Genomic DNA, 24,837 nt, shown 5'->3' with positions numbered 1-24,837 from the left:
CGCCCACAGCACCTTGCTCTCTTCCTTACCAGCACTTGCCATAATTTGCAATTAGACATTGACTTGTGTGCCTAAAGCAGTGGTGAGGAACGGTGCTGTGGAACACCCAGTCTCTCTCCAGTGGGGGCTTGAGGAAGTCACCCTCAGAGCTGGGTTCATCCACACCATTACCCAGACATGTGAATATCATTATCCCCATTTTGCAAAGGAGCAGACTGAGGCATATTAGTCATTGAATGCTGAGTAACAAATCACCCCAAAACTTAACTTACACAAATGAACATTTATTACCTCATTATTCCTGGGGCCAGGCATCTGGGCATGGCTTAGGTGGCACAGACCCTCAGGCTCAGGGTCTCTCCACAAGGCCTCAATTCAGCTGTTGGCCAGGGCCATGGTTTCATCTGAAGGCTCAACTGGAGGAGAATCAGCTTCCAAGTTCCCTCATGTGGCTGTTGGCAGAGGACGTCCCTCCCAGGCTGTCGGACCCAAGGCCTCAGGTCTTTGCTGGCTGTTGGCTGATGGTCCCCCTCAGTGCCTTGCCCTACAGACCTCTCCACAAGGCAGCTGGCAAGGTGGCAAGTCAGAGAGAAAAGAAGAGGGCAGCTACAGTCTTTGGGAACCTAACCTCAGAAGCAACTGTCTATTGCTTTTCTTGCACTCTGGTCATCATGGGCAAGTTGGTAGGTGCAGCCCATGCTTGAGGAGAGGGAATCATACAGGGCAGGAGCACAGGAGGTGGGGGGCCAGGGGCACTCAGTGGAGGGCACTCAGGACACCTTCCACCCGCCTTCAGAGCCTGGTGCTCTGCCCACCTCAGGGAGGTCGGGACAGGGCTCTGCGGCAGGGGCTCTGCCAAGCCCAGGCCCTCCCCCAGCCCACCACCACCAGCCTCCACTTTCTATAAACACACCCAAAGCTTTCTCCTCCATGGCAGCCAGAGAGTGCTTCCTGCCTAGCCCCCGAGACTGTGTGGGGTACAAGCACTTGCTGTCAAAACCTGGGCCTGGGGGAGCCCACAGATGGGTAGTTGATGGGAAAATTGGCCCAGCTATTACCCTTCAGGGGCTGTGGGTCATGTTTAAACTGAAAAGTGAGCATTGATGTGGTATAACATAACTGGACCTTGTAAAATTATTTCTCCTCCAGATTTTCCTGTCTCACATTTGAAAAGCCAGAGCAGCCTGTCACGTGACACTCTCCAGGGCTCTCTCTGAGGATACAAGGAATAGTGCCTTCCTTCTGGTTTCCCCTAGTAAATTGAACTCTCACTGTGTTGCATCTCAACCATTTAGGGGGCTCTGTCCCCATCCCACTGGGGCTGTGTGGTCCTGGGCTGCTGGTTCAGTGCCGAGTCCCTGGAGGTGACTTCCCTGATACAATGGAGGCTGATGTTTGTCATTCTGTGCACGACATGCAGGGTTCGTGCCATTACACAGTAGATGTTCAGTACATCTTTGTTGAATGATGAATGAACTGTCTTTGGTCCTGTTGCAGCCCTCACCCAAACATACACGGCCATAAAGGGAAGATCCGAAGGAATCCTCACTAGCACGGCCAATGACCTGTGTTTCCTTGGACAGTACAGGTCTTTCCTCTCAGGGCCCAGCAGGTGACATGAGAGCGAGGAGGAGGCCTAGGGGTGCCCCCTGTTCTGGGACACCTACTTCCACTCCTTATCTGATTCCAAAATGTTCTCCCTATTCAGTGAGACCTACCTCCCGTTCTCTCATCCCCCAAGTTCCATTGTTCTTCCTGGAAAGACCTTTTCTCAAAAATAAAAGCATCCTTCTCAACCTTGTCCCTGGGGGTGGGAGCCAGGGCAGCCCGCTGGCTCTGGGGCTGGCCCATGCACTGCTCCCTGGTAGTGGTGTCATGAAGAAGGAGGCTTATTCTAGCTCTCATTCTTTCTGATCTTCCCCAGCTGTGAAACAACACACAGGTTTGTATCTCAGCACGTTCTCCAGCTCAAGATTGCATGCTCTGATGTGAGGGGGTGGGAGCAGTCTGGACGATGTGGCCATCCTGTGTGGAGGTGAAGCACTTTACAACCCTGGGGTCCTGGTCCTCCTGCAGAGCACCCTGCCTGCAGCTTGCGAAGGGTAGAAGTGTTGCTAAATGCACAAAATATCACAATGTAAAGAGTGCCGGGAAATGGGCCTGCACCGAAAGTTTCTGCCAGGCATGGTGTGGCTGCCTGAGGTCCCCCTGCCATGACTTCATGTCACTGAGCTGGGGAGATGGCAGATGAACCTCCTTTCAAGCATGCAGGCACAAATCTCCTTGGGGCTCCTCCCTGCCGCATGCTAATCCTTACCTGTCCCCTTTAGGTTTAGTCCCACAAGGATGAGCAAGACTCAGGCCCCATTAACTATCATGCACAGCCCAGATATTCTGAGCGCTTACCAGATCCCAAGTACAGTGCCATGTACTTCACATGAACCTCTCCCTTTGTCCTCTGCCTACCCTTTGAGTTTGGTATGAATGCCCCCACCTTACAGGGAAGCAGAGGCTCAGAAAGTTCTGACTTGCCCCAGGAATGATGCCATGGGAATCCTGACAGAAGTATACACAATGCCACACTTGCCATTTCTTGTCCTACCACCCCCTCCAAGTCACAGTTGCAAGGGATCAGCACCATAGAAGGAGAGATTGGGTGTGGTGGAAATTCAGAGGCATTCATGACCAGCCTGGCAATCTGGGAAGGCTTCAAAGAGGAGCAGCTAGAATTTGAAGGACAGGTGGAATGTGACAAGTGGAGTCTGTGAAATGGGCCTTCTAGGAGGAGCAGAGGATCAAAGGCAGAAGAGCATGGGGAAGGTTGAAGCCATCCTCTGAAGTCACATCCTGGGGAAGTGGGGACGTGAGGGAGAGGGAGTGAGCAAGGTGGGCTGGGACCAGTGCTGTAGAGTAAGGCAGGGAACCCTGGGAGGCCTCTCTGGGTGTGACCGCGAGTCACGTGGGCCACGGAGCCCAGCCCCGGATGTTGGGGTGTCCAGCACCCCGGCCGGTGCCGACTCCTGTGTTGGAGGTCAAGACCCTCCTCTCTGAACCTGTGAGGCCATAGCAGCCTTCCCCCGACCCCTCCCGGATCCCCCGGCCCCAGGTGGAAGTAGCACAGCAAGAGGAGAGCCAATTTATTCCAGACAGAACATGTTTACACCCAGCCACGGGGCGGCCCCTGAAAGGGCTGCTCACATTTTCAATTTGGACCCAGTGGAACTCCTGTAAACACTTTTTCTCTTCTAACCAGCTTTAGCAAGTCCGGAAGAAGCCTGACTACTTATAGACTAAAGATACTGCATTTCATTTTCCCTGCTCATTCGAGCTGCAAGTTAAGGAAAGATTTCATTACACATGTACTGAGATTCTGGGTAAGACTGTTTTGTTTAAAAACTTCACTATTAAAAATATTTTTTACATATCTTTTTTTTTTTTTTTTTTTTTTAATCACCCAGATTGTCCAACCCTCTCACTGAGTGAGGAGAGGCCCAGAAAGGGCCTGGAAATCACCTGAGGCCACAGAGCAGTGAGTGAGAGAGTCATCACTAGGGCCCAGGTTCCTTGCACACTTCAGCCTAGTGCTCCTGCCACTCACCAGTGGCAGCTCAGTTTGGGGCTGTCGTGGTCTAGAAAGGGGAGGAGAGGGGTCAATGGCTCAGGGTGGGCCAACATGAGGGCTCCTAGTAGCGTCAGTCAGCTCACTCAGGGCCCTCCTCCTTGAGGCCCCGAACGCCTCAGATACGGGCCTGACTAGGGCTAAGCCAAAGACCAGGCCGCAGGCAATGCCCCCACAGGCCCTTTCCTCTTTTCCTTGGCAAAGATTCCTCAGGCACCCCGTGGAGCCATCACTGGCTCAGTCATTCCCCCACCCAGTGAAGCCTAACACAGCCTGGCATGGGCACTACAGGGGGAGTCAAAGTCCAGGATCCAGCCCAGCTGGGTCACTTCCTAGCTGAGCACCACTGGGATGCTCCTGTCACCTCTCTGGCTTCTTTGGCTGTAAAAAACAAGGAGGAGAAACTTTCCAAAAGCATTAGCGAGCACAAGGCCCTGACAATCATGTGAATGGTTCTTCAGCAGAAGGAATTCAAAACCAGTACTAGTGTCAGTTTGCCTGGAGTCCCAATGTATGCTGTGTGAATTTGGGCAAGTACCTTAATTTTCCTCTGCCTTGGTTTCCTCATCTGTAAACTAGGGATAATGGGGAAAATAATAATATACCCCCATAAATGAGTTGTGAGAAAATTAAGATAACATAAGTTGAGGGTTTAGAGCAGTCCCCCATGCCCAGTTAGTGCTCAATAAAACTTCTACTGTTGTTGGTCCTTGACCCTTGATTGACCCCCAAATCCTCACCTAGTAAATTATACGAATTTGGAAGACCACAGATGTGTGTCTGCTGAAGAACCTATAGCCTGGTGCTTGGGGCCGGGAATTGGTTGATAATGCTTCTCCGAAAATGTTGATACTTGTCAAAAGAGCAAAAACAATGCGCTGGATTCTCTTCCCCACAAAATCTCCCTCCCCCACCCCAACAAATCATCTCCGAGGGTTCAAGGGCTGATGAATAAATCTTTGAATGATACATATTCCTCTGTTTGATGTTCAGTAGTAATGAGCTTGTATGCAGGGTGAATCACCAAACCTGGTTCTTTATACATATATGTGTGTGTGTGTGTGTGTGTGTGTGTGTGTGCGCGCGCGCGCGCGCCACACAATTCCAGAGGCACAGAGTCTCCACCTGGAAATTCATTCATTCAACAAACATTAATTGGGTGCTGGGCAACCTACTGATTCATGAGTTGGAAGGAGGTAAAATAGTATTTAAAAGCTACACAAGGGCAGGCAGGTAACAATGTTACAGGACATGTGCTCCCTAAGCACCTTTCCTTGGATCTTGAGCAAACTATTTATGTAACCCTGTTTAGGTATTAATGAGAGGCAGCTAATCTTTCAGAAGACTTCAATTTGCAGTTTTGGTCAAAAGCCCTTCAGCCTTTACAAATGAAGACAGACAGGTCTTCCTGGGTTGGGCTAACTCCTTTGCTAGTTAAAAGCTTTCTGTGTCTTTAAAAGGGGGCGGCACACTGTCAAATGGCCCCTAAAACATTGGCTAAATGTGCGTGAAGTCCCACCCACTTTCTGTGACGTCCTGTGACCCGGCTTTTGATTGCCCAACTCAGACGTCAATCGCGGGGCGTGTGTCTTGCTGGGACACAGCAGAGGTTTAACCCCAGGTCTGCGGAGCGGTCGGGTGTATTCTCCGCCGGCCCCCACGCCATCGAGGCCCCCGCCTCCCGACCCAACGGCGGAGCCAGCCAGAAGCTCCCGCGGCGCCCTCCCGCACCAGATCGCTCCTTGCTGGGGCGGGACCTGGCCCCACGGCTCCGGTCACTATGGTCAGTGTTCCTGGAGGGAAGCAGGGAAGGGGGAGCGGGAAGTGGGGCGCGGTAGGCAGGATCGCCGCCAGGGCGCATGTGCACTCGCGATAGTGGGGGTCAGGGGCGAGGCTCATTCCAAAGCGCGGGACCCACGGCATTCGGACCCCTGGGAATACTGGGTCAGGACGGATGCTGTGGGTCCCTTCCCTCCTGGGGAGGCCCTATAACGCCTGAGATGAGACCCACCGTCCTCCGTGGACGCCCAGCACAGGAGACAGAGCTGGCACCCAGGTATCCTCCCTGACGCGTTTTCTCACGTGTCCCCGAGGGTGCATTCCCCACGCAAGGTAGGCGCCCTTGACAAGAGAGGGGACAAGAAGACTCCAGGGCTCAGGGTAGCCCTTTATTAAGTAGTCCCCCAGAGGACAGCTCATAGCCCCACCCACCCAAGGGCTCAGCCATCAGATACCCCCCTCCCAAGCCCCAGGAGTGGACCCAGGGGCTGCACAAGTGGCCAGGTCGCTGGATATTCTGTCTAGCACATCAACAGAGGGTGTTTGGAGCTAGGACCCACATGGGCAGGCTGCCTCAAGTTGTGAGGCACATGAATTAGGGGTCCAGGCAAAGCAAAATCTAGGGGAACCTCTGATACAGAGTTGTGTCTGAGCAGAAGGGTTCTAGAGACACTCTGGGCAGCCAAACCTGGGTCTTGGGCACGTGGGGAAGCTGAAGGTCAGACTGTGAAGGGGCTGGGACTGATGTGATGGGCCTGGGACTTGAACCCAAGCCTCTGGATTCCCAGTCCAGTGCTCTTTGTGTCACATCGGTCCACCTTATAGGTTGTGGGGGAAGTGGGGCAGGCAATCTACAGGGGACTAGGTGTGATGACTGCCTAAAACCCCTCAACCCTGAGTCCCCTGCTCCACTGTACAGTGGAGGCTGTACAGTGTAAGGGCTGGTGGCCTTAGGGTGGCTTGGGGTCACACAGCCCTGAGTTCAGATCTCACCACCCTTGGAAAGCCAAGAGGCTTTTTTTGGCCCCTTTCCCCTCCCCCAGCACTGTTTTGCACATCTGTACAGTAGGCTGCTTTGAGGACCCTGTGAGGTGATACGTGTGGGGCACTTGGTCCAGGTAGTTGGCCATGGCTTTTCCTGTGATGACAGAGTTCCTGAAAGTTGGTGTGCACAGGCGCAGGGTTCTTTGTGCTTGGCCACCTCCTTCACATGTCTGGCAGGGAAATGGGTCGCCCTGCAGGATGCTGCTGGGCTGGGGCATGGGTCACACCTGGTCATGGTCTGGCACATTCTTGTGTGGCGTGGGCAGCGAGGTCATGTAAGCTGAGGCTTCCCTGGACAAACCAGCCTGCTGCTGGGCTGTGGCAGGGAGCCTCTGGGGCATCTAGAAGCATCAACTTCCTGCTTCTACCCAGCACCCAAGGGTTTGCCTGGTTCAGCTGCTCCTGGAAGGCGGCCCAGGTGTTTGTGCATCACCCACCAGGGTGTGGCAGAAGCTGGGGTAATGATGGGTGTAGTCACTCGGAAGCTGGAGACTGCTGTGCCTTCTGGCCACCTCTGGGTAGCTGAGAGCACGGCAGGGGCGGTGGAGGCTGGGACCTGAACTTTTCGCTTTTGTGCTGCATGGTGAGGCCTCTGACTGCACCTTCTGGACTCCCGACACCAGAAGTTAGAGGGCAGATGGATCAAAGGCACCACATCCTCACCGAGTCAGGAGCAGCTTGGGTGTCTTAGGGAGAAGGAGGTGGTTCACCTCCTAAATCGGATGTCTGCCTGGGAATCATGGGGCCGGGGCTGGGGAGAGGCTGTGCAGGGTCTGTTCTCTTCCAGTCACCCAGCATTTATATTGAGCATCTGTTGTTTGTCAGGCACTGTACTGAGCCTGGCCTGTGTGGTGTGGAAGGAGGTGTGTGTGTTGTGTGCAGAGGAGAATGTCCTTGAAAAATGCAATGTCTTCTTTCCTTTCCCGTTTCATTGGGCTAAGCTTATGGAAGGGTCCCAGGTAGAAGACAAAGAGCCCTTTACGAAGGCAGGGGCCAAGACAAGGACCAGGCCTGGGGCTGCCACTGGCAGGAACTGTAGGTAGTGACTACAGGGCCTATAGGCTGTCATGCTCACTCGAAATGCACTTAACATTTGGTGAATGAATGTGTACAGGAAGACCACAGAGCCCTTCTGTGCTCTGTTCTTTTGTCAAATAAGTGTAGGCAACCTCGTCAGTCCTGTGCTGGGCTCTAAGAAAGACAAGGGGCCTGCCCTCTCTTAGAAGCCCACTGCCTGCTGGTCAAGACAGAGCTGAGAGCTGGACACAAGCAATTCCTGAGCTACTGGTCTTTCCATGAAAGATTTGACCAAGGGCTTTCAGAGCACAGCAGGAAGCTGGTCCATTCTGGGAGTGCAGGGAGTGTCAGGGAAGGCTTCATGAGAGAGTCTTTTGAATGGGTTTTAAAGGATGTATAGGATTGTTCAAGAAGAATTTGGGAAGACTGCATTACAGGCAGGATGAGACAGTGTGCTTAAAGGCCTGGAAACACAGTGAAGAGAGGGATATTCCATGAAAAGTGAGCAACCCGTGTGGATGGATGTAGGGAACTGTATGGATGTGAGGTGAGTCTACAAAGGTAGGTGGGGTCAGAATGTGCTGTGAAAGGCTTCACATGCTGTACTGTGGAGTTTGGGTTTATTCTGCCAATGCCCTCTCCTGGTTTACCTGGTAAGCAGCCTGCGCTGGCTGCTGTGGAAGGGTGGTGGGGGTGGGGGGCTGGAGTGAAGCCAGGAGGTCAGTGGGGCAGGTGCTGTTGCAGCTCCCCTGGGGGCAGAGGGTGGCCACTCAGGCCAGACCCAGGAGCAGAGCAGATGGGGAAAGAGGAATGGAAGAGGACCCCTGGGTCTGATGTGAGCTCTGACCGGATAGAGAGCCTTTTGGGGAGCTGGGCACACCTGGAGAGGAGGCAGGGGTGGAACAAGAGAGCACCTAGAAGCACAGTCATTTGGGGTGATGGGCAGGCATCCTGGTGGCTGGTGGCTGTTTGAGGCTGGAGCTCCAGGGAGAGGTATGAGTGGGAGACAAAGATCTGAGAGTCCATAAGAAGGATGTTGTCTGAGTCCAGGCATCAAACTAGAGGGGGCCAGACCTGAGTTCAGGGTCTCTGCAGGGCCAGCTGATAACTGTGACCCAAGCGAGTGGTGGCCCAGATGCAGGGTCTTCTCTATTGCCCGCGCTGAACAGCAAAGGAGGAGCATGTGGGTGGCAGGCCGAGTAACAGCCTGCCGACGTCCACATCCTATTTCTCAGAACCTGTGAATAGGGTACCTCACGTGCCAACAGGGACTTGGAGGGTATGATGAAGTTCAGGCCTTGAGATGGGGAGAGTACCCTGAATTACCCAGGAGGGCCCAGGGATGTCATCACAGGGTCCTTATGAAGGGGAGAGAGGCAGGAGGGTCAGAGTGAGGAAGGCACGTGATCAGGGCAGGAAGGGATCATGAGCCAAGGAGTGCAGCAAGCTTCTAGAACTGAGCAAGGTAAGGAAATGGTTCTCCCCCAGGAGCTTCCAGAAACACCAGGTAAGTAAATTGTGTTACATGTGACTGAGTTTGTGTGCACTTGTTATAGTGCAATAGGGAACCAGCTCAGGACACTAGGTATCTCCTAAATCTTTGGCCTCCAAACAGTTTTGCTCACTCATCAATAAAAATTTTTGCTCATTCCATATCTTTGCATATTATCCATTATACCATAACATAGACATTTAAAAGGGCATTTCCTTCCAGCCCCTGCAACATCCCACTGTGGAGAGCCCAGCCCCAGGCAGGCAGGCCCAGGGAAGCCCGGGGAGCCTCTGGAAGTGACAGGGTCCTGCTGAGGCGGGGTTGGCCAGGTTCTGAGCCCTGCCCTGCTGGCAGGTGAGCCTGGAGGCTTCGGCCTCTACTGTGAAGGAGTCGGTAGCATGAGGTCAGGCCATGCGGTGAGTTGTGGCTTCTGGGGGCTGGGCCTGGTTAACGAGGTGACTCAGCCCGGGGTCAGCCTGCCAGTGGAGCAGCGTCCAGCAGCCTGTCACTGTCCCCTGGGGCCCAGAGGGGGATGTGAACAGGTGCATCAAAGGCTATGCCAGTGGAGGCTTTGTAGGCAGAGTCCTGAGCCTGAGGCCTGGCTGTTGAGGAGCGGACAAGAAGTGAAGTAGGGCACATGGGAGGGCCAGGTGCTGAGAGGGTGCAGAAAGGCGCCGGTCCATGGAACACCTTTGCTGTGCTGGCTGACCAGGGTCCAGGTGCCTGCCTGAGGCTGCCTCTTGGTGAGAACTCAGGCAAATGGCCTGCTGCTGTGTGCCTCAGTTTCCATTTATAGAAGAGAGATATCGAGAGGCTTAGGTGAGATAATACACACAGCACCTGGTGTACAGCGACTGCCCAGCTAAAGCAGCTTCCTTCACTCAACGAACGATTCCCGAGCCCCTGCTGGGCACCAGACGCTGTTCCAGCACATGGCGTACACCCGTGAGCCTAAGTGACCTAGGGCCCTGTCCTTGTGGAGCTTCAGTCTCCTATCCTGTCACTTCCATGAGAGCCCAGGGAGGCTGAGTTCAAACCCGGAGTTGTACCTCTTCTAGGAGGGGTAGCTATCTTGGCTGGGGTCACATATCGGGTCAGGGGACAGGCCTGAAGAGCCTGTGGGACCGAGCTGCCAGAGCCCACTCCCGGCTTGCCCCTCCCCATCCTGCAGCTCCGGGTCTCCCCCACCACACCAGCTCTCCTGGGAGTGCCTGGAATCCTCACACAGGGAGGGCACATGGGGTTCCCGTGCGGAGCGGGGCAGCACGGGGGCGGAGCTCTGCGTCACCCTGGCGCGGGGCCTCTCGCTGGCTCTGCTTGGAGAGTTTTCACCAGCAGCTTCCAGGGCCTCGGACTCATATGGCAGGATCCGTGGACTGGGATATCGGTGGAGGGGTTGGGGGAACCTGTCTTTTTGGTGGTCTCAGGCTGGAGGAACTCCTGGGGGCGACACGGGCAGGTTGTAGATGTGTAGAAAGTCTCTGGAGCCAAGTCAAAAGTGAGGAATTGGACTATCCCTGCATTTGGAGAAGAGAATGTGGATCAGGGGTGGTGATCAGGTGCAGGTTCACCAGCACCATAGTAGGTGCTTCCTGAGCCGATCCGAAGCTATAGGAGGAAACAGCCAAGGAAGACACATGGAGTCCAGGCCCCCCGCGAGGACTCAAACCAGTCTGAACACCAGGCCCGCGTTCGGGTGCATGGGGCTGGTTCCCAGGGTTGCTGGGGGAGAGCCAGTGATTGAAGAAATATCGTTTTCTCTCTTTGAAATATGTTTCTAAGCTGTTTCTAAGCAGAGGTGTTATCTACCTGACTAAATTAGTTGCATCTATTTGCAAACTAGCAATTAAAGGCTAAAAATCCTTTCTGGTGGCCTGATTAGGTCTGGCAGGACATTGTTAGGTGTGGCCCATCTGTTCTTTCTCCATAACATCCTGGAAATTTTCAGCCGTGGTTTTATAATACAAACCACTAATTATTCAGCCAAGGGCAAACCCGGAGCATTGTACCTGCTTTGTGGGCCAGTAAATTGAGACTGTGCTCAGGCTCCCTGGAGTTTGAGGTACTAGTTTTGCCCAGGAGTGTGACCAGGAACACGCTGGTGGGCAGAGGGGTGGGGACCACCTCGGGCTGACTTGGGTAGAGGCATGCCAGACAGGGACTTGAAGGCGCCAAGGGAGAAACCCACTTGCTCACCAGGGACTCCCGCAAAGGCACCAGGGACCACTAGGAAGCACTAGAGCTAACCAAGGCTCTGTCTCCTGGGCGTGGAGGAAGCCTGACCCAGGAGACATTTGTCAGGAGGGATAGATCTCAAATAGTAATAAGTGAAGGGAAAAAACCCATGATATTTACAGAATAATACATATGCACATTTAAAACACATGCATACATAAAACAGCTCTGTATTTTTAACAAGACAAATACATTCCACTGATATGAGGTCCCTAGGGTAGGCAGATACATAAACACAAAAGTTGAAGGGGGTTGTCAGGGGCTGGGGGGTGGGGAACGGGGAGTTAGTGTTTACTGAAAAGTTTCCGTTGGGGATGATGAAAAAGCCCTGGCATGGATGGTGGCAATGGCTACACAACAATGTACCTAATGCCACTGAACCGCACACTTAAAACTGGCTACAGAGGCATATTTCATACATATATTTCACCATGATTAAAAATAAACAGGCAGCTATGTCAAAAGACATAGCATAGAGAGTAGCTATGGGGTCAGGGAGATGGAGGGATGTAAATGGGGCTCAGGGATGAAGGGGAAATGACTGTGTTAAATAGCCTAAGTCAACTCATAAAAAATGCCAAGTTTTACTACAATGGCAAGTGGAAAACTTAGATGCTTCCCTGGCATAAGGTGCATTTTCCCTCCCTGACCCACTGTTAATATTCTCATTTTGACTGTTGATGGCGGTTTTCTACATCTGAAGTACTTACCTCTGCATATTTAAGATTAATTCCTTTAACTCCTTTCCACTCCATCCATATTGTCTCAGAATCTGCTAACTAGCATCACCGATTTAGGCCCTTGTCCTCTCCCCCTGCCCACATTTTGTTGGTTTTGTTTGGGGCAGTTCAAACACAAGGGGTGTTAACACAACTGTACTACTTCTTTATCCATTGTTTAAAAGCCCCAAGCTGCTGTTTTTAGTTGCCCATCTGTAACGATAAGACGTTCTGTGACTGAAGCAAATAACGGGATTTTGGAATGAAATACGTATGTGAGTGAGTGAGAAGGGTGTTCTGGAGCGGGTGCACTTTCTGTTAACTATTAATTGCTTGGCATCTTGCCATTTGTAATTCTGAAACTTACCGGATCCCATGGGTATTTGCTTTGTTAGCACCCAGTTTTGAGTACAAAATTAACTGTACACCAGCAATTGTTGTTTATTATCTCAATAATGTATATCTTCTGTGTTGAAAAGATTAAAACATGTAAACTTTCTATAAATATGCCAATGAATAGAGCCACTTAAGTTAAAAAAATGCAAATGAAAACGGAATACTTTTAAGTTCTGAGTCACAGGTTTGCTCACTCTGCAGAAAAGAGACTAGCAAAGCAGGAAGGAATTAGAGTGTCCCTAGCAGCCAGCCTTTTCCTTGGTGCAATTGGAAGTTTTGAAGGAGATTGAAAAGAATAAGTTTCCCTCCAGATGTTGCCAATGTCTTTTAACACCATGTCTGGATATCACCTATAAATTGTCTCTCATTCACCTGTGATGAGTGTCAGACTGGTGGGTGCTGTTAGGGAGCACGAGAGCTGTGCTGTCTGCCCGAGAAGGAGCTGCAGGGCCAGAAGGGTGCAACCTGGCCTGATGGTGAGAAGGCCCCAGGCTGCCCTGCACACAGGGCTCCTTGGAGGTCTTGCAGCATTGGTCCCTTGAGAGCTCCTGGACTCTGAGCTTTATCTGCCTCGCAGTTTGACTTGGTAGAGTTTCTGTGAGCTTCAGAGTCAGATCTGCCTTAAATCATTTCCAGGCACAAGCGACCAACACAAGTTGACTGGGTGTAATAATTGTAAGTGGGGATTAAATGAGATAATGGAGTTATGCAAGCCTCGGTCCCAGAGCTTGGCACATAGTAGGTGCACAAAAATGGCATCTGTTGTTATTTCACACATCTTGGGCTTAAGATAGTAGCAGATAATTAAACTATCTTCCATGTGTTGACTTTCAACTTCATGGTCACAGGATGGCTACTATAAGGTAGACATTGCATCTGCATTAAAGGAAGGAAGGAGGAGGAAAGAATAGGAAGGACATGCCCTCTCTGTTCCTTTTATCTGAAACCAAAAGCCTTCCCCAAAGCCCCCAGCAGACTTTTCATGGGCCCAGTTAACCCCAGTCACTTAGCTGCCAATAGCCGCGAGGGAGGCTTGGAAAGTCCTTGAGGAGGACGTTATGGTTGCCATGACTAAGCCCATGCATTTTCTATTGCATTGCACAGAGTAAACAGGGATCCCTTCAGTAAGGAAGAACTGGGTAATGGCTGGTGGGAAAGCAGCCCACAGCATCTGTCCCAGACAGCTGTTTGGTTCTTCCTGATGGTTTCCCCACTGCTCTGCCAGTGTGCCACTCTGGTGCCAGAGCAGAAGCGAGGAAGGAAGGAACCTCAGGCTGACTTAATTTTGCAAAGAAGTGTGGGCATAGAATGGAAGCTTCCAGAAACAACCTAGAGTCCCTTCCTCCATGCACAAGCATTTGCATGCTCTCTTCCCTCTTTTAGAAACACTTTTCCTCCTGTTCTTTTTTGGGACAACCAATTCAACCTTTTCCACTCCTAGGCTTTCCTCTGGAAAGGTGCCATGATTCCCTAAATCCAGGGGAGGGCATGCTTGCGGCCATCAGAAAGGGATAAAATAAAGCGTGAGTTTAAGGGATAGCCCAAGCCTGACTCAGATGGGATAGGGCAACCAGGAAGGCTTCGTGGTAGAAGTGGCTTTTATTCAGTCATTTAACAAACAGCTCATCCTCTGCTCTGTTCCAGGCCCTGTGATGGGACCTGGGGAATCAGGTAAATGGAAGGTCTCAGATAGTCAGACAAGCTGTTCTGTGCCAAGGGAAGCCTGTGTGGCTTTGGAGACTTTGATGGGTGGGGCATCCAGGTCCCCCAGAAATGCTCCTTCCCAGTCCCAGTGCTGTTTAGTCCTAGATGCTGGGTACAGGAACTGGAGCTAAAGAAGCTCATTGCCAGACAGAAGTTTGGACAGTGAAGACAGGGGTAAGCATAGAAGTCACTTATACTTCATTATATGATCCTGCGGCCCAGCTCTTTTGCTTTTGGTGGTGAGCTTTAGAGTAATCTCATCAACAGCAATCCAGATACCTTTCTCCAGGTGGAAAGGGGTTTGTAACATCAGAGGCTCCCGTGTAAGCACTGTGGTACTGGGTTGAGGTCATTGTCTAGTCAGTGAGGAGGCTGAGAGGCCACCTGGGAAGGGCCCTCGTTGTCAGAGGCATAAAGTGAAAGTGATGAGCTCCAGTGACAACTTTGAAAACATGATGGCGATGAACTACTGGAAAACTGGATTCCCACTTACACAGATCTCAATTAAGGTCAACCTGTCAGCTGTGTACGATGGAGTAAGAAGTGCCTCCTTGGGTTGTGTGCTGGTGCCAGGGCCATTTATTTTAAACCATAAACTACAAGTGGCTTTAACACCAATGCCTCTTAGGTTATTTTCATGCTGAAATCAGAGCCATTGCTGGGGTAGGTTGGAGGCAGGGGTGCCTCTCCCTCTTGTCTGAGCCCTGAGTCTGGGCGGGAGAAGCGTAAGGCAGAGGGGAGGCCGGGGAGTCAGCTACTAGAACAGAGCCACCTCTGCTCTTTCCCTGACCCTGGTGCGTCCCTCTGCCATTACCTGCCCTCTGCCAGATGAGTTCCTCTCAGTCCTCCAGAGGCCCTGACTCTAGTCCAGGAGTCTTATTACCTCTTTGGGTTGGAAGTGACCTAGATTCAGAGATGGACAGAAATACGAACTTTTACCAGTAGACTGTGCATCTGGCCAGGTGTTCTGACCTCTGAATTTCTAGCATGTAACATCGTGCTTGGTGCAGGCTAGATATTCAAGAACTGTGGAGTGAATACATGAAGGAATGAATGAGAATGGCTGAGACTGGAAGGAGACAAAAGGACATGATATACGCCATGATTAAGACTCATGAGGTTTGAGGTATTATATTCTATGAAATGATCAGTTTGGAGGTTACAAGATGACCCGCCTGCAGGACCGGGCTGACCCTGACCACCTACCTGTCCAGGGAACATGGCGCCCAGCACACTGGAGATGTCCTCACACATGCTTAGGTGGGAAGGTAACATTGACTATGTCTTGTAGCAGTTCAGAGGCTTTCTGCGAGGTGAGTCAGTTGTGCTTGAAATTGTTACATCTTTCCTTCTTTTTCTCTTTCAGAGTGAAACATCTTTTAATCTAATATCAGAAAAATGTGACATTCTATCAATTCTTCGGGACCATCCTGAAAACAAGATTTACCAGAGGAAAATCCAGGTGAGGTAGAAGGTTGGAGGAGGGGATCCTAGATTAAGTAGGCTGGAGTTGGGAGCAGAGAAGGCAAAGAAGAGCACTTTGAAGGCAATGAGACTTAGTATTTGGATCAGGTTCCAAAGCAAATTAAAGGGCTCCCAGAATATTTTGATGTTGGGCATTTGCCTTAGTGAGAAATCCTTTAGTTGCACAAGAAATAGCAATTTTTTAAAAAGCTAAGCACATCCTCAGTGTTTTATTTACTCAGAGACCTCAGTACAACATTGCGAGGTAATCCACATTCTACAACTGAGGACACTGAGGCTCAGTAATTAAATGGCAGGCCCACATCCTATAGCTAGTGTGAAGTTGAGCTGGGATATGGGCCAGGCAGCCTGATCTCATAGGCTGTATTGGCAGCCTCTCTGCTAGGACATCTCTCAGTGGGGAAGCCCATTCCAGCCAGGCTACAGAGAAGGGTGTGGGGACAGATCTGAGAACAGGGCAATGGGAGGAGCTGGGGCACTCCCCACCTCTCGGGGCAACAGGCAGGAGCAAGCACTGGGCAGCAGACTCTCTGTCCCCTGGGGCCCTCTAGGGAGACAGGACGGGTTTTCCAGGGAGCTTGCCCTTCCCCGCCTGCCTGCCTCAGGTGGACCCCACCAGCTCTGAGCCTTCTCATCGCCATGGTGGGAGCAGGGAACTCCCTGACCCCTTGAAATCATGCTCTGCTCTCAAAACGCTGCCTGTGGGCCCATGAGGCAGCAAGGGGACCCCACCCCAGGCCATCTCAGAACGAACAGACAGAACTGGAGTGAGGTGGCATGGGGAGGGCCACACCTTTGGCGAAACATTTGAAGGACTGGCTGGACTGCTCAGTTATGTCTAAGGAGGCCCTTCCTGCCGACTCTGCAGACTCCTGGCCCAGTGCCTAGTCCCACCCCACCCGCCACGGCCTCTGCTCTCGCCTGCCACCCTGCCACCTACACCATGCCTGCTCCTCTCAGCACCCTTCCTCCAAAAGCCTTCCTGGGTCTCTGAAGTCCGGTGTAGAGGCCACTGCTCCCAGGCACCCCTGGTGCTTCCCCTTGTCCTCCTCTTGTCATCTCTGACTCTCCATCTTGCCTCATAGACTGCAGATTGCCTGACAGTGGCGCCTGCTTAGCACTTGGCTCACCGTTCAGTGCCCGCCACAAGGATGCAGTCAGCATGGTCCTATATTTGTGGGACGAATGGGAGTTTGGGAGGCTGTGCAGGGGCAGACAGTCTGTGAGGAGTGGGCGGGTGTCATCTGGGAGTGGTGGGGCCACAGCCCTCACAGGACAACATGAGGGGTGTTGTCCTCGCGGATGTCCAGCTTTCCTTCTCTGCCCCCCAGGAGCTCAGCAAAAGGTTCACCGCCATCCGCAAGACCAAGGGGGACGGGAACTGTTTCTACCGGGCCTTGGGCTACTCTTATTTGGAATCTCTGCTGGGAAAGAACAGAGAGATCCTCAAGTAAGTAGGGCTGGAGACCAGAGCCAGAGACTCTGAGGCTGTGTTATCTGGTCCTTTGGCCCTCAATCTCCCCAAGGGCTTTTCCTGGGCAGACTGCCTGGCCCAGGGAGTGAGCTGGAGGGCTGCCTGGTAGTGGTGTTGATGTTGGGGGGATGCCTCACTGCCTGCTGTGGCTGGTGCCGGCAGCCCGTGACCTTACAGTTGCTTCCAGCCCTCTGGTCTGAGTTGGCCAGGAAGGTCACATTGAGGACATTATGGAGACTCACTCCAAGAAGAAAACAAATGTTCTGAACAATTTCAGCTGACCTTAATTTTGAGCGTGTCTCTCACAAGTTCCCAGGAGATGCTATCACTGCCGCTTGGGCCTCTGACCGACCACACTTTGAGTAGCAAGGAGCTAAGAGCCCTGCTTCTTGACCTTGGGGGTCTCAGAGCCCTTAGGAGACTTGATGAAGGCCACGGGCCTGTCAGAGCTGCCCACCCAGCCACACTGTGGGAACAGTGCAGAGGCTGAGGGGCAGTCGCAGAGCACTTGGGGCTGACCATGGAGCCTCCTTTGCCAAGGTGGGCTTCCTCACAGTGGCATTCCTGACATTTGGGGCGAGCTCATTCTTGTAGGCTGTCCTGTGCATGGTGGGGTGTTTACTAGCACTCTTCACCTCCACCTACTAGATGCCAGGAGCACTGGCAATTAAAATGTCTCCAGACATTGCCAAATATTTCCTCCTGGGGAAAAAGTCAACCCTGGTTGAGAACTAGATTAAGCCATCATCTCCGATTCAAAATACAGATTCCCTCATGGGGGGATAGAAATAAGTCACCTGTTCTTATTCTGAATGAACCATTTATCTCGTTTCCTAAATGACAAACTGGCAGAGCGCCCCTTTTGACTGACAGTCAACTATCTCAAGTCACTCCCATCCTCCTCCTCCCCACAGTCCTGGCTCTGAGGTCAGACCTCATTCTCTTGCTTACTTACTATGTGATCTTGTGCAAGTGACTCAACCTCTCTGAGCCTGTTTCCACATCTGTGGGAGGTGGATAATTTCGCAGAGGTCAGGGGGTTGTCAATGAGGACTCAGCAAGGTGATGCTAGCAAAGCCCAGCCCCAGTGTCTCTATGTCAGACCTCCTCACCCCTACCTGCCTCTGGGGCACCTTCCTTCCTGTAGTCATCACCTAACTGGGCATCACAGGCAGAACCTGTTGTCATCCCTGGGGATGCAGCAGTGAATGAGAGAGACAACACTCCCTACCTGTGGAACTGAGTCTGACAGGAGGAGATGGACAGTACATACAAACAGCATTTAAATGTGCCACATGCTGCTAAATGTTGTGAGAAGAAATCAGGCAGGGGAGGCGACTGGACTGACCAGGGCTAGAGGGATTGCAGTTTAAGTAGAGATGAGAGGCAAGCCAGGCAGGTCAAGTAGGGCCTCATGGGCCTTTATAAGGACCTTAAAATTCAGCCTGAATTAGATGGAGCTGCAGAGGGTTTGAGCAGAGCATGGGGTCTGAACTGCTGGCTGCTGTGTGCAGGATAGACCAGGCAGGATCAGCACAGGACATGCTCAGGGACAGCCCCAGGGGGAGAGAATGGTGACATGAACAGGTAGAGAGAAGTCAGATTCCCGTGGAGGTGGTGCTGAGAGGATTTGCTCATGGCTCAGGCATGGTGTATGGTGCAAGTGGAGGGGAGTCAAGAATGACTGCCAGATATGTGGCCCTGGAGCATTACCAGGACAGAGAAGCCACTTGCTGCAAAGGGAAGCCAGGGAAGATGGGGAGCTCTGTTTGAGTAATGCTAAATCCAAAATGTCTGTAGCCATCTGAGCGGGGCTGTCCAGTTGGGTGTTACCCCCATTTACAGTTGAGTAAGGTGATGCTTGGAAAGGATCAATGACTTGTCTGAGGTTACACTGAAGCCGAAGTGCAGCCCAGAGAGTCTGCACTGCAGTACCGATGCTGCCTCGTGCCCGAGTCCTGGCCTGGGTGTTTGCCCCTGACTTGACTGGGCCTGTATGTCACTCATCTCTGTGTCCTCAGGGCCTGGCACAGGGCGGTCAGCAGTCATTAGAGAATAATGAATGTGGGACTGTGGTGAAGGTTCATGGGTGGGAGACCAGGAGGGGAAGTGGTGACTGGGCAGGAGAGCCGGGAGCAGACTGAACATCACAGCCTTGCAGGGACAGAGGGATGGAGGGTCCTCACAGTACCCCTCAAAGAAGCTGCTTTAGGAGGCCTGTTTCCACTCACACACCACCCCTCTCCTCACCAACCCCTCTCCTGCTACAAAGCACCTAAGCCTCCTCAGGCCTTTCTGGGTCCTCAATGGAGTCTGGTCTCCCTTCCCAGGGGACAGGCTGCAGTTCTATCTCAGCCAGCTGGTCCCCTAGAGCCCCTCCACTTGGTCGTTCTTGCCCTCCATGGACCACTTGGTCTGTACCTTGTCTTTGCTGCTAAACTGTGTCCTGAGACCACGGGCTGGGTGGGGTCCCCACCGTGCCCCCCAAGAGTATCAGGTTGGGTGCCAGAATGGGGCCGTGCCATTAGGGGGCCTCCAGTGGGAGAGGGAAGATCCAACACTGACAAAGCAAGGGCCATTGACCAGGTCTTGAAGGTCGGGCAGTGCTGGCAAAGGTTTAATGGTCAGGGGGCAGGAGGCCTGATTGGTGGTGGCAGTTTGTTTCTGGGGTGTTAGTACTCCTGTCCTAATTGAAGGTAGAAGAGTCCTTCACTTGTTGATGACATCCGCCTTCTCGGATGGGGGGCAGCGGCTCAGAGTGGGATGGCACTGATCAGCACAGCAGCGCTCCCTGTCAGCATTTCCCATAAGCATCAGTCTGCCCCCCTTTAGGTTCAAAGAACATGTCCTGCAGACCCCAAATGACCTTCTGGCTGCCGGCTTTGAAGAGCACAAGTTCCGAAACTTCTTTAATGCTGTGAGTTAACGTGGGCACAACGTCTGAGGGACAGGTCCTTCCAGGCTGGCAGAGCACCAGGAGTGGCACTGGTCAGAGCCCCCTCACAGCCAGGGGCTCTGTGCCTGTGCCCCTCTGGCTCCTCCCAGTGGGGGAAGGACTGAGGGCTGCTTCCTGCCTCTGGGCAGACAGGGAGCCCAGGGCCCCACCCTCCCTCTGGGAGGAAGCACCTGTGAGGCAGTACCTCAGGCTGCAAGCCGCCCCTGGCCTCCTTCACCCGGTTCCCTCTCCACCCCACTGCCCCGATCTCATTAGCACAGGGGCTGGGGTTGGAGGGCTGTTTCCAGTGGAGGGAGATGCTAACTACTGCTCCCTGGACAGAACGCCAGGCTAAGGTGGTCACTGTGAAGGATTTGAAGCATTACTTAGCTCTGGGGAGATCTGATTTGGGGACCTCCACTTGAGGAATTAACATGAATGTGCATGTGGAGGTAGTCCTGTGGAGGGCAGGCGGGTGGCGGACTCTGCCTGCGCCTCCCCAGCTGACAGCCCGTGGGGTGCAGTTTTACAGTGTGGTCCAGCTGGTGGAGGAGGATGGCTCCGTGTCCAGCCTGCTGAAAGTGTTCAATGACCAGAGTTCCTCGGACTGTATCGTGCAGTTCTTGCGCCTGCTCACCTCCGCCTTCATCAAGAACCACGCAGACTTCTTCCGACACTTCATCGATGAGGAGATGGACATCAAGGACTTCTGCACTCATGTAGGCCCTGGGGGGGTCTCAGGCTTTGGTGACCAGTCCCCAGCCCCCAGCTCTGCCCTCATCCTGCTCCCCTTGGGAGACCTGCAGCAGCATTCCTAGCCAGGGGCCTTTACTACTGTCTCCATTTGTAATTCAAAAAGCATGGGACTAGCAAGCTGGGAACAGAGCTTGCCTGAGCTGCCCAAACTGTATGGCTCTGGGAGTCACTTTCCTGCAGTGGACCTCAGAGTTCCCATGTGAAAATGAGGGCGTGGTACTGTACTGTCCACAGAGTGGCAGAGTACGAGCTCTAGAGCCCCATTTGCCCCAAGATGTGTTGTTTATGAGATAATGGTATTTACCTGAAAGGGAGCTAAGGAATCTGTGACTAGAAAGCCCAAATGGAAAAATTCCTTAATCAACTAGAGGGTCTGGAATCAGGAAGACCTAGATGCAAGCTTTGCAATTCTGGTTGATTCCTAAATGTCACTTCTTCCCTGAGCCTGTTTCCTCTGTAAAATGGGGATGTCAGTACCTACCTCATGGGTTGTTATGAAGATTATTTACCCCCACAGAGGCTTTGACCCAGGACCACAGAGGCTTTGGCTTAGGGTTGGAATTCTCACCTGTTTTCTTGCAGGCCTCCTTCCTAAACTGGCTTTGTTTTTTCGTCGTGGTCTTTGCAGGAAGTGGAGCCCATGGCCATGGAATGTGACCACATCCAGATCACAGCCTTGTCTCAGGCACTGAATATTGCCCTGCAGGTGGAGTACGTTGACGAGCTGGATACAGCCCTAAACCACCACGTGTTCCCTGAGGCTGCCATCCCTTCCGTTTACCTGCTTTATAAAACATCGCACTACAACATCCTTTATGCAACTGATAAACGCTGATTAAGTTAAGACGATGCAGTGGAGCCTGTCACCTAACGGGACTGCATTCTGAACGGAACATTTGGCTTTTCAATTTTTTAAGCTATTTAGACTGTAATTATAAAACGTACAGCCTCCTGGGCACAATCACTGGGAATGAGGCTACCCATTACGGACCGTGGAAACTTAGCAGTATTTTTAGTATTTATTTTCGTGGGGACCAAATACTTTCCTACTCTGGGTAGGAAGAAGCGAGGACCCCTGGCTCTGTTCCAGTTCCCTGGGAGGCCTGTAGATCACCTTTCCCCTTTGGGCCTGTTTCTTCATCCTGCCAGTGTTGACACTGTATTGTGTAAAAAAGAGGTCCTCTGTTTTTTTCACCAGGGGTAGTACCTCTCTGTAGGTAGTCATTCTTGAGAGACACAGGCCAAGTCATTCTCATGGCCTTGCTCTTGGCTTCCCCCCTTTTTCTTTTTTTTTTCTTTATTAAGGTATGATTGATATACACTCTTATGAAGGTTTCACATGAAAAAACAATGTGGTTACTAGATTTACGCATATTATCAAGTCCCCACCCAGACCCCAATGCAGCTTCCCCCCCTTTTTCTCTCACAAAACCACTGGCCAAATCCAAAGGGAAAAACTCAAGGTCAACTGACTTACAAGTTCTATAAAAAAAAAAAGCAAGTCCAAGTCAGCTGTTGGACTGGACTTTGGTGGATGGCTGACTGAAGCACTGGCCAGTTGAAGTCAACTTGAATACAAGGGCCTCAGTGTGGTTCCAAATATCCATGGTGGGAATGTTTTCTTATCCCCAGTTTAAGGAAGAAAAAGACTTTTATGCCAAAGTCTAGAAAGGGGCCTCCAGCCTTCAGCATGAAGCTCAAGGTCTTGGAGCCCCCGCTACCTCTCTCAGGGCCAGGACTGCCTGCCTTTCAAAGGGCAGCCCTTTCAGGATTCTGCCACTAGCCCCAGGACAGAGGCTTGAGAAAGACTAGGGTCTGGGACCAGGAAGCTGTCTCATCATCCCAAACATATCCTGAAAGGAGAAAGTAGATACTCAGCCAGTGGAGACGCTAGCACATGTGGCCGTAGACTCCAGCTGTGCAAACAAGCTTTGCAGGGTTATCTTTGGCTTCCTCCCCCTCTTCCCCTTTTGCTTGGTTTATGGCTGGTGAGAGGTTAGGCGGGAAGGAAGAGAGACAAGCTAAGGAAACTGGCAGTGGGGGAGATTTCCACTTTAGAAACTGCCTGGCAGCCAAGAGCCCTGGTTGGCAACCCCCTTGTTCATCCACCTGGACATTGCCACTTAATAACTTCCTCACCTTGCCGCCTCAGGACTCCAAGAGCCCTACCGGGCTGGGGCATTGCTAGCAAGCTCTCTTCGTCTACGGATGGAAATGGAGAATGCAGGGGTGTGGAACTGCCCTCTGGGGTACTTCTTAATCAAAGGACTTCTCACAGGTTCTATTCTACACGGATTTATAAAAACCTTTTGGTGCTGTGATACAAGTCTCCCAACAGCCAGACTACAAACTGTGCATGAGGACTGGGTAGTGGACTGTTCTGAGTCCCTGCATACAAACATCAAGTTTGTACTCTCTTCTACCTTTGTGAAGACAGATGTCAGGGTGCTTCAATTCCAGGCAGGGACCCAGGTTCCCATACTGCCCTCAGCTGGAATTTGAAACCAATGTTCAAACAAAGTGATTATGTCACTTTTCCACAGGAATGCAAACCTGACCTTGCCCTCTGAATTGGTGCAGGTCCCACACTGCTCTGGGTCAGAGTGCTAGGTTCTCTGCCAAGTGCCCTGGAAGACTGGGGGGAACATGTCACATGATTTCTAAGTATCAGGATCCCTGTTTCCAAACTAAGGGTGTGAATACATGGTGCCCAGTTAAACACCCTTGGCCGCTCCACAAGGCTGTGAGCTGGGCCCCAAGCCCCCAGTCGAGCTCTGAAGTATAAGCAGCACTGGCCGCCATTTTTCTGCCAGTGTGGCTTGAGTGGCGCTCACAAAAGCAGAGCCTTTTCTTTGGCATACTGGCTGGGGAAATTCCTTCTTGAGACCTGCCTATGCTGTGTTTCCAGGCCTGAGAGCCTGCCGGTGCTCCTACGGGGCTTCCTCCCAGGAGAGATGCCATTAGTTTAGAACCAACCAGAACGCCCGAGAGAGGCAGGCCAAGTCATTCTCATGACCTTGCTCTTGGCTAAACCGTTGGCCAAATCCAAACCACTCTCTCTTCCCCTCACACCCACCCTCAGATCTTTTCTACAGGAAAGCACTATGGAGAAAAAGGAGCATCAGAATTCCATGAAATTTCTCGTAACTTGTTAAGACCATCATCCATGGAAATGACCTTAGCTGCAGCAGCCACACTTCCTGCATTATTCTCCACCCCACCCCATAAAGCCACTGCTTTCCAGACCAAAACCTAACAGGGAAGTTGCTCAGAAAGTGTCTTTGTACTGCACATTTCCTTCTTTCCAGAGACACTTAAGCAACAAAACATGCAGCTGTCCTTGCGTTTGACTGGGTTCCTATTTTAAGTACAAAGGGGCTCTGGAGCCAGACTGCCTGGGTTCAAATCTCATCTTTGTCATTTAATAGTTAAGTGATCTTGGCAAGTCAGTTCACCTCTCTGAGCCCCATTTCTCACATCAGTGAAATGGAGACAATACCTGAACATCACAGGATTATTGGTTTAAAGTGGAAGGAGATTATGCGTATGAAAACCACCGTAAGACCTGACACATGGCACGTGTTCTACAAGGGGGATGGCCCGCACCCTAGCCTTCCCTATGGGAGGCAGCAGAACACTGAGAGATGGAGGATACACCTCTGGCAGTGGCACTGTGGGTTCCTGAACAGTGGGAAGTGTGGGGTACCATTAGATAAAATCTAAGAACCAAACATTCCCATGCTGACCAGAAATGGGGGTTGGGGGAGCTGTGGCTGCTCAGGGGACCCCAGGTCTTGTGGAATGTGGGCCAGGCCCTCCAGCTTCTCCAGGCAGTTGGCAAAAACATTTTCGTAGCATTAAAATGATTTCCTAACAACCTGTGTCTGGCTTCTTAATCCCTGACACCTGGTGTGCACAAGAGCCACCCTCCTCCTCTGTGGGGCTTACAGCTATGAGTGGGGCGGCGAGGGAGAGGGGGTGCCTTGTTCAGTGAAAGATCCAGACACTCAGGGAAGTTCTGCCCCGGGCTAGAGGCAACAAAGGAACCACAGGCCTCACCAAAGCTTCACCTCATCAGCTCAGAGAGCAGACCTGCCCAAGAGGCTGGTCTTTCTTTTAAAACCTACCTCTCTGATGTTACCCCACGAGAAAAGAAAAAGAACCTGCTGTTAGACGACAAGA

General features: G+C 52.0%; 1 protein-coding gene across 3 annotated transcripts in view; it reads left to right on the top strand.

Moving 5' to 3' along the window:
- The window catches only part of OTUB2 (OTU deubiquitinase, ubiquitin aldehyde binding 2), a 47,390-nt gene extending 22,858 nt beyond the window's left edge, over positions 1-24,532 (top strand). For 2 of the 3 annotated variants that reach the window (XM_057488187.1, XM_057488188.1), the window contains exons 3-7: positions 15,372-15,467; positions 16,822-16,940; positions 19,797-19,881; positions 20,424-20,618; positions 21,284-24,532. In XM_057488187.1, the coding sequence (XP_057344170.1) occupies positions 15,372-15,467; positions 16,822-16,940; positions 19,797-19,881; positions 20,424-20,618; positions 21,284-21,490 (702 nt within the window). In that variant the 3' untranslated portion in view covers positions 21,491-24,532. Of the gene's footprint in view, positions 1-5,244; positions 5,403-15,371; positions 15,468-16,821; positions 16,941-19,796; positions 19,882-20,423; positions 20,619-21,283 lie in introns of those variants that run through there. The other variant, XM_036882282.2, reaches the window with a different exon arrangement.
- Positions 24,533-24,837: the final 305 nt, after the last annotated feature.

Source organism: Manis pentadactyla, chromosome 11 (genome assembly GCF_030020395.1).
Source record: "Manis pentadactyla isolate mManPen7 chromosome 11, mManPen7.hap1, whole genome shotgun sequence".
Lineage (NCBI taxonomy): Eukaryota > Metazoa > Chordata > Mammalia > Pholidota > Manidae > Manis > Manis pentadactyla.
This window is presented reverse-complemented; position numbering and strand designations above follow the sequence as displayed.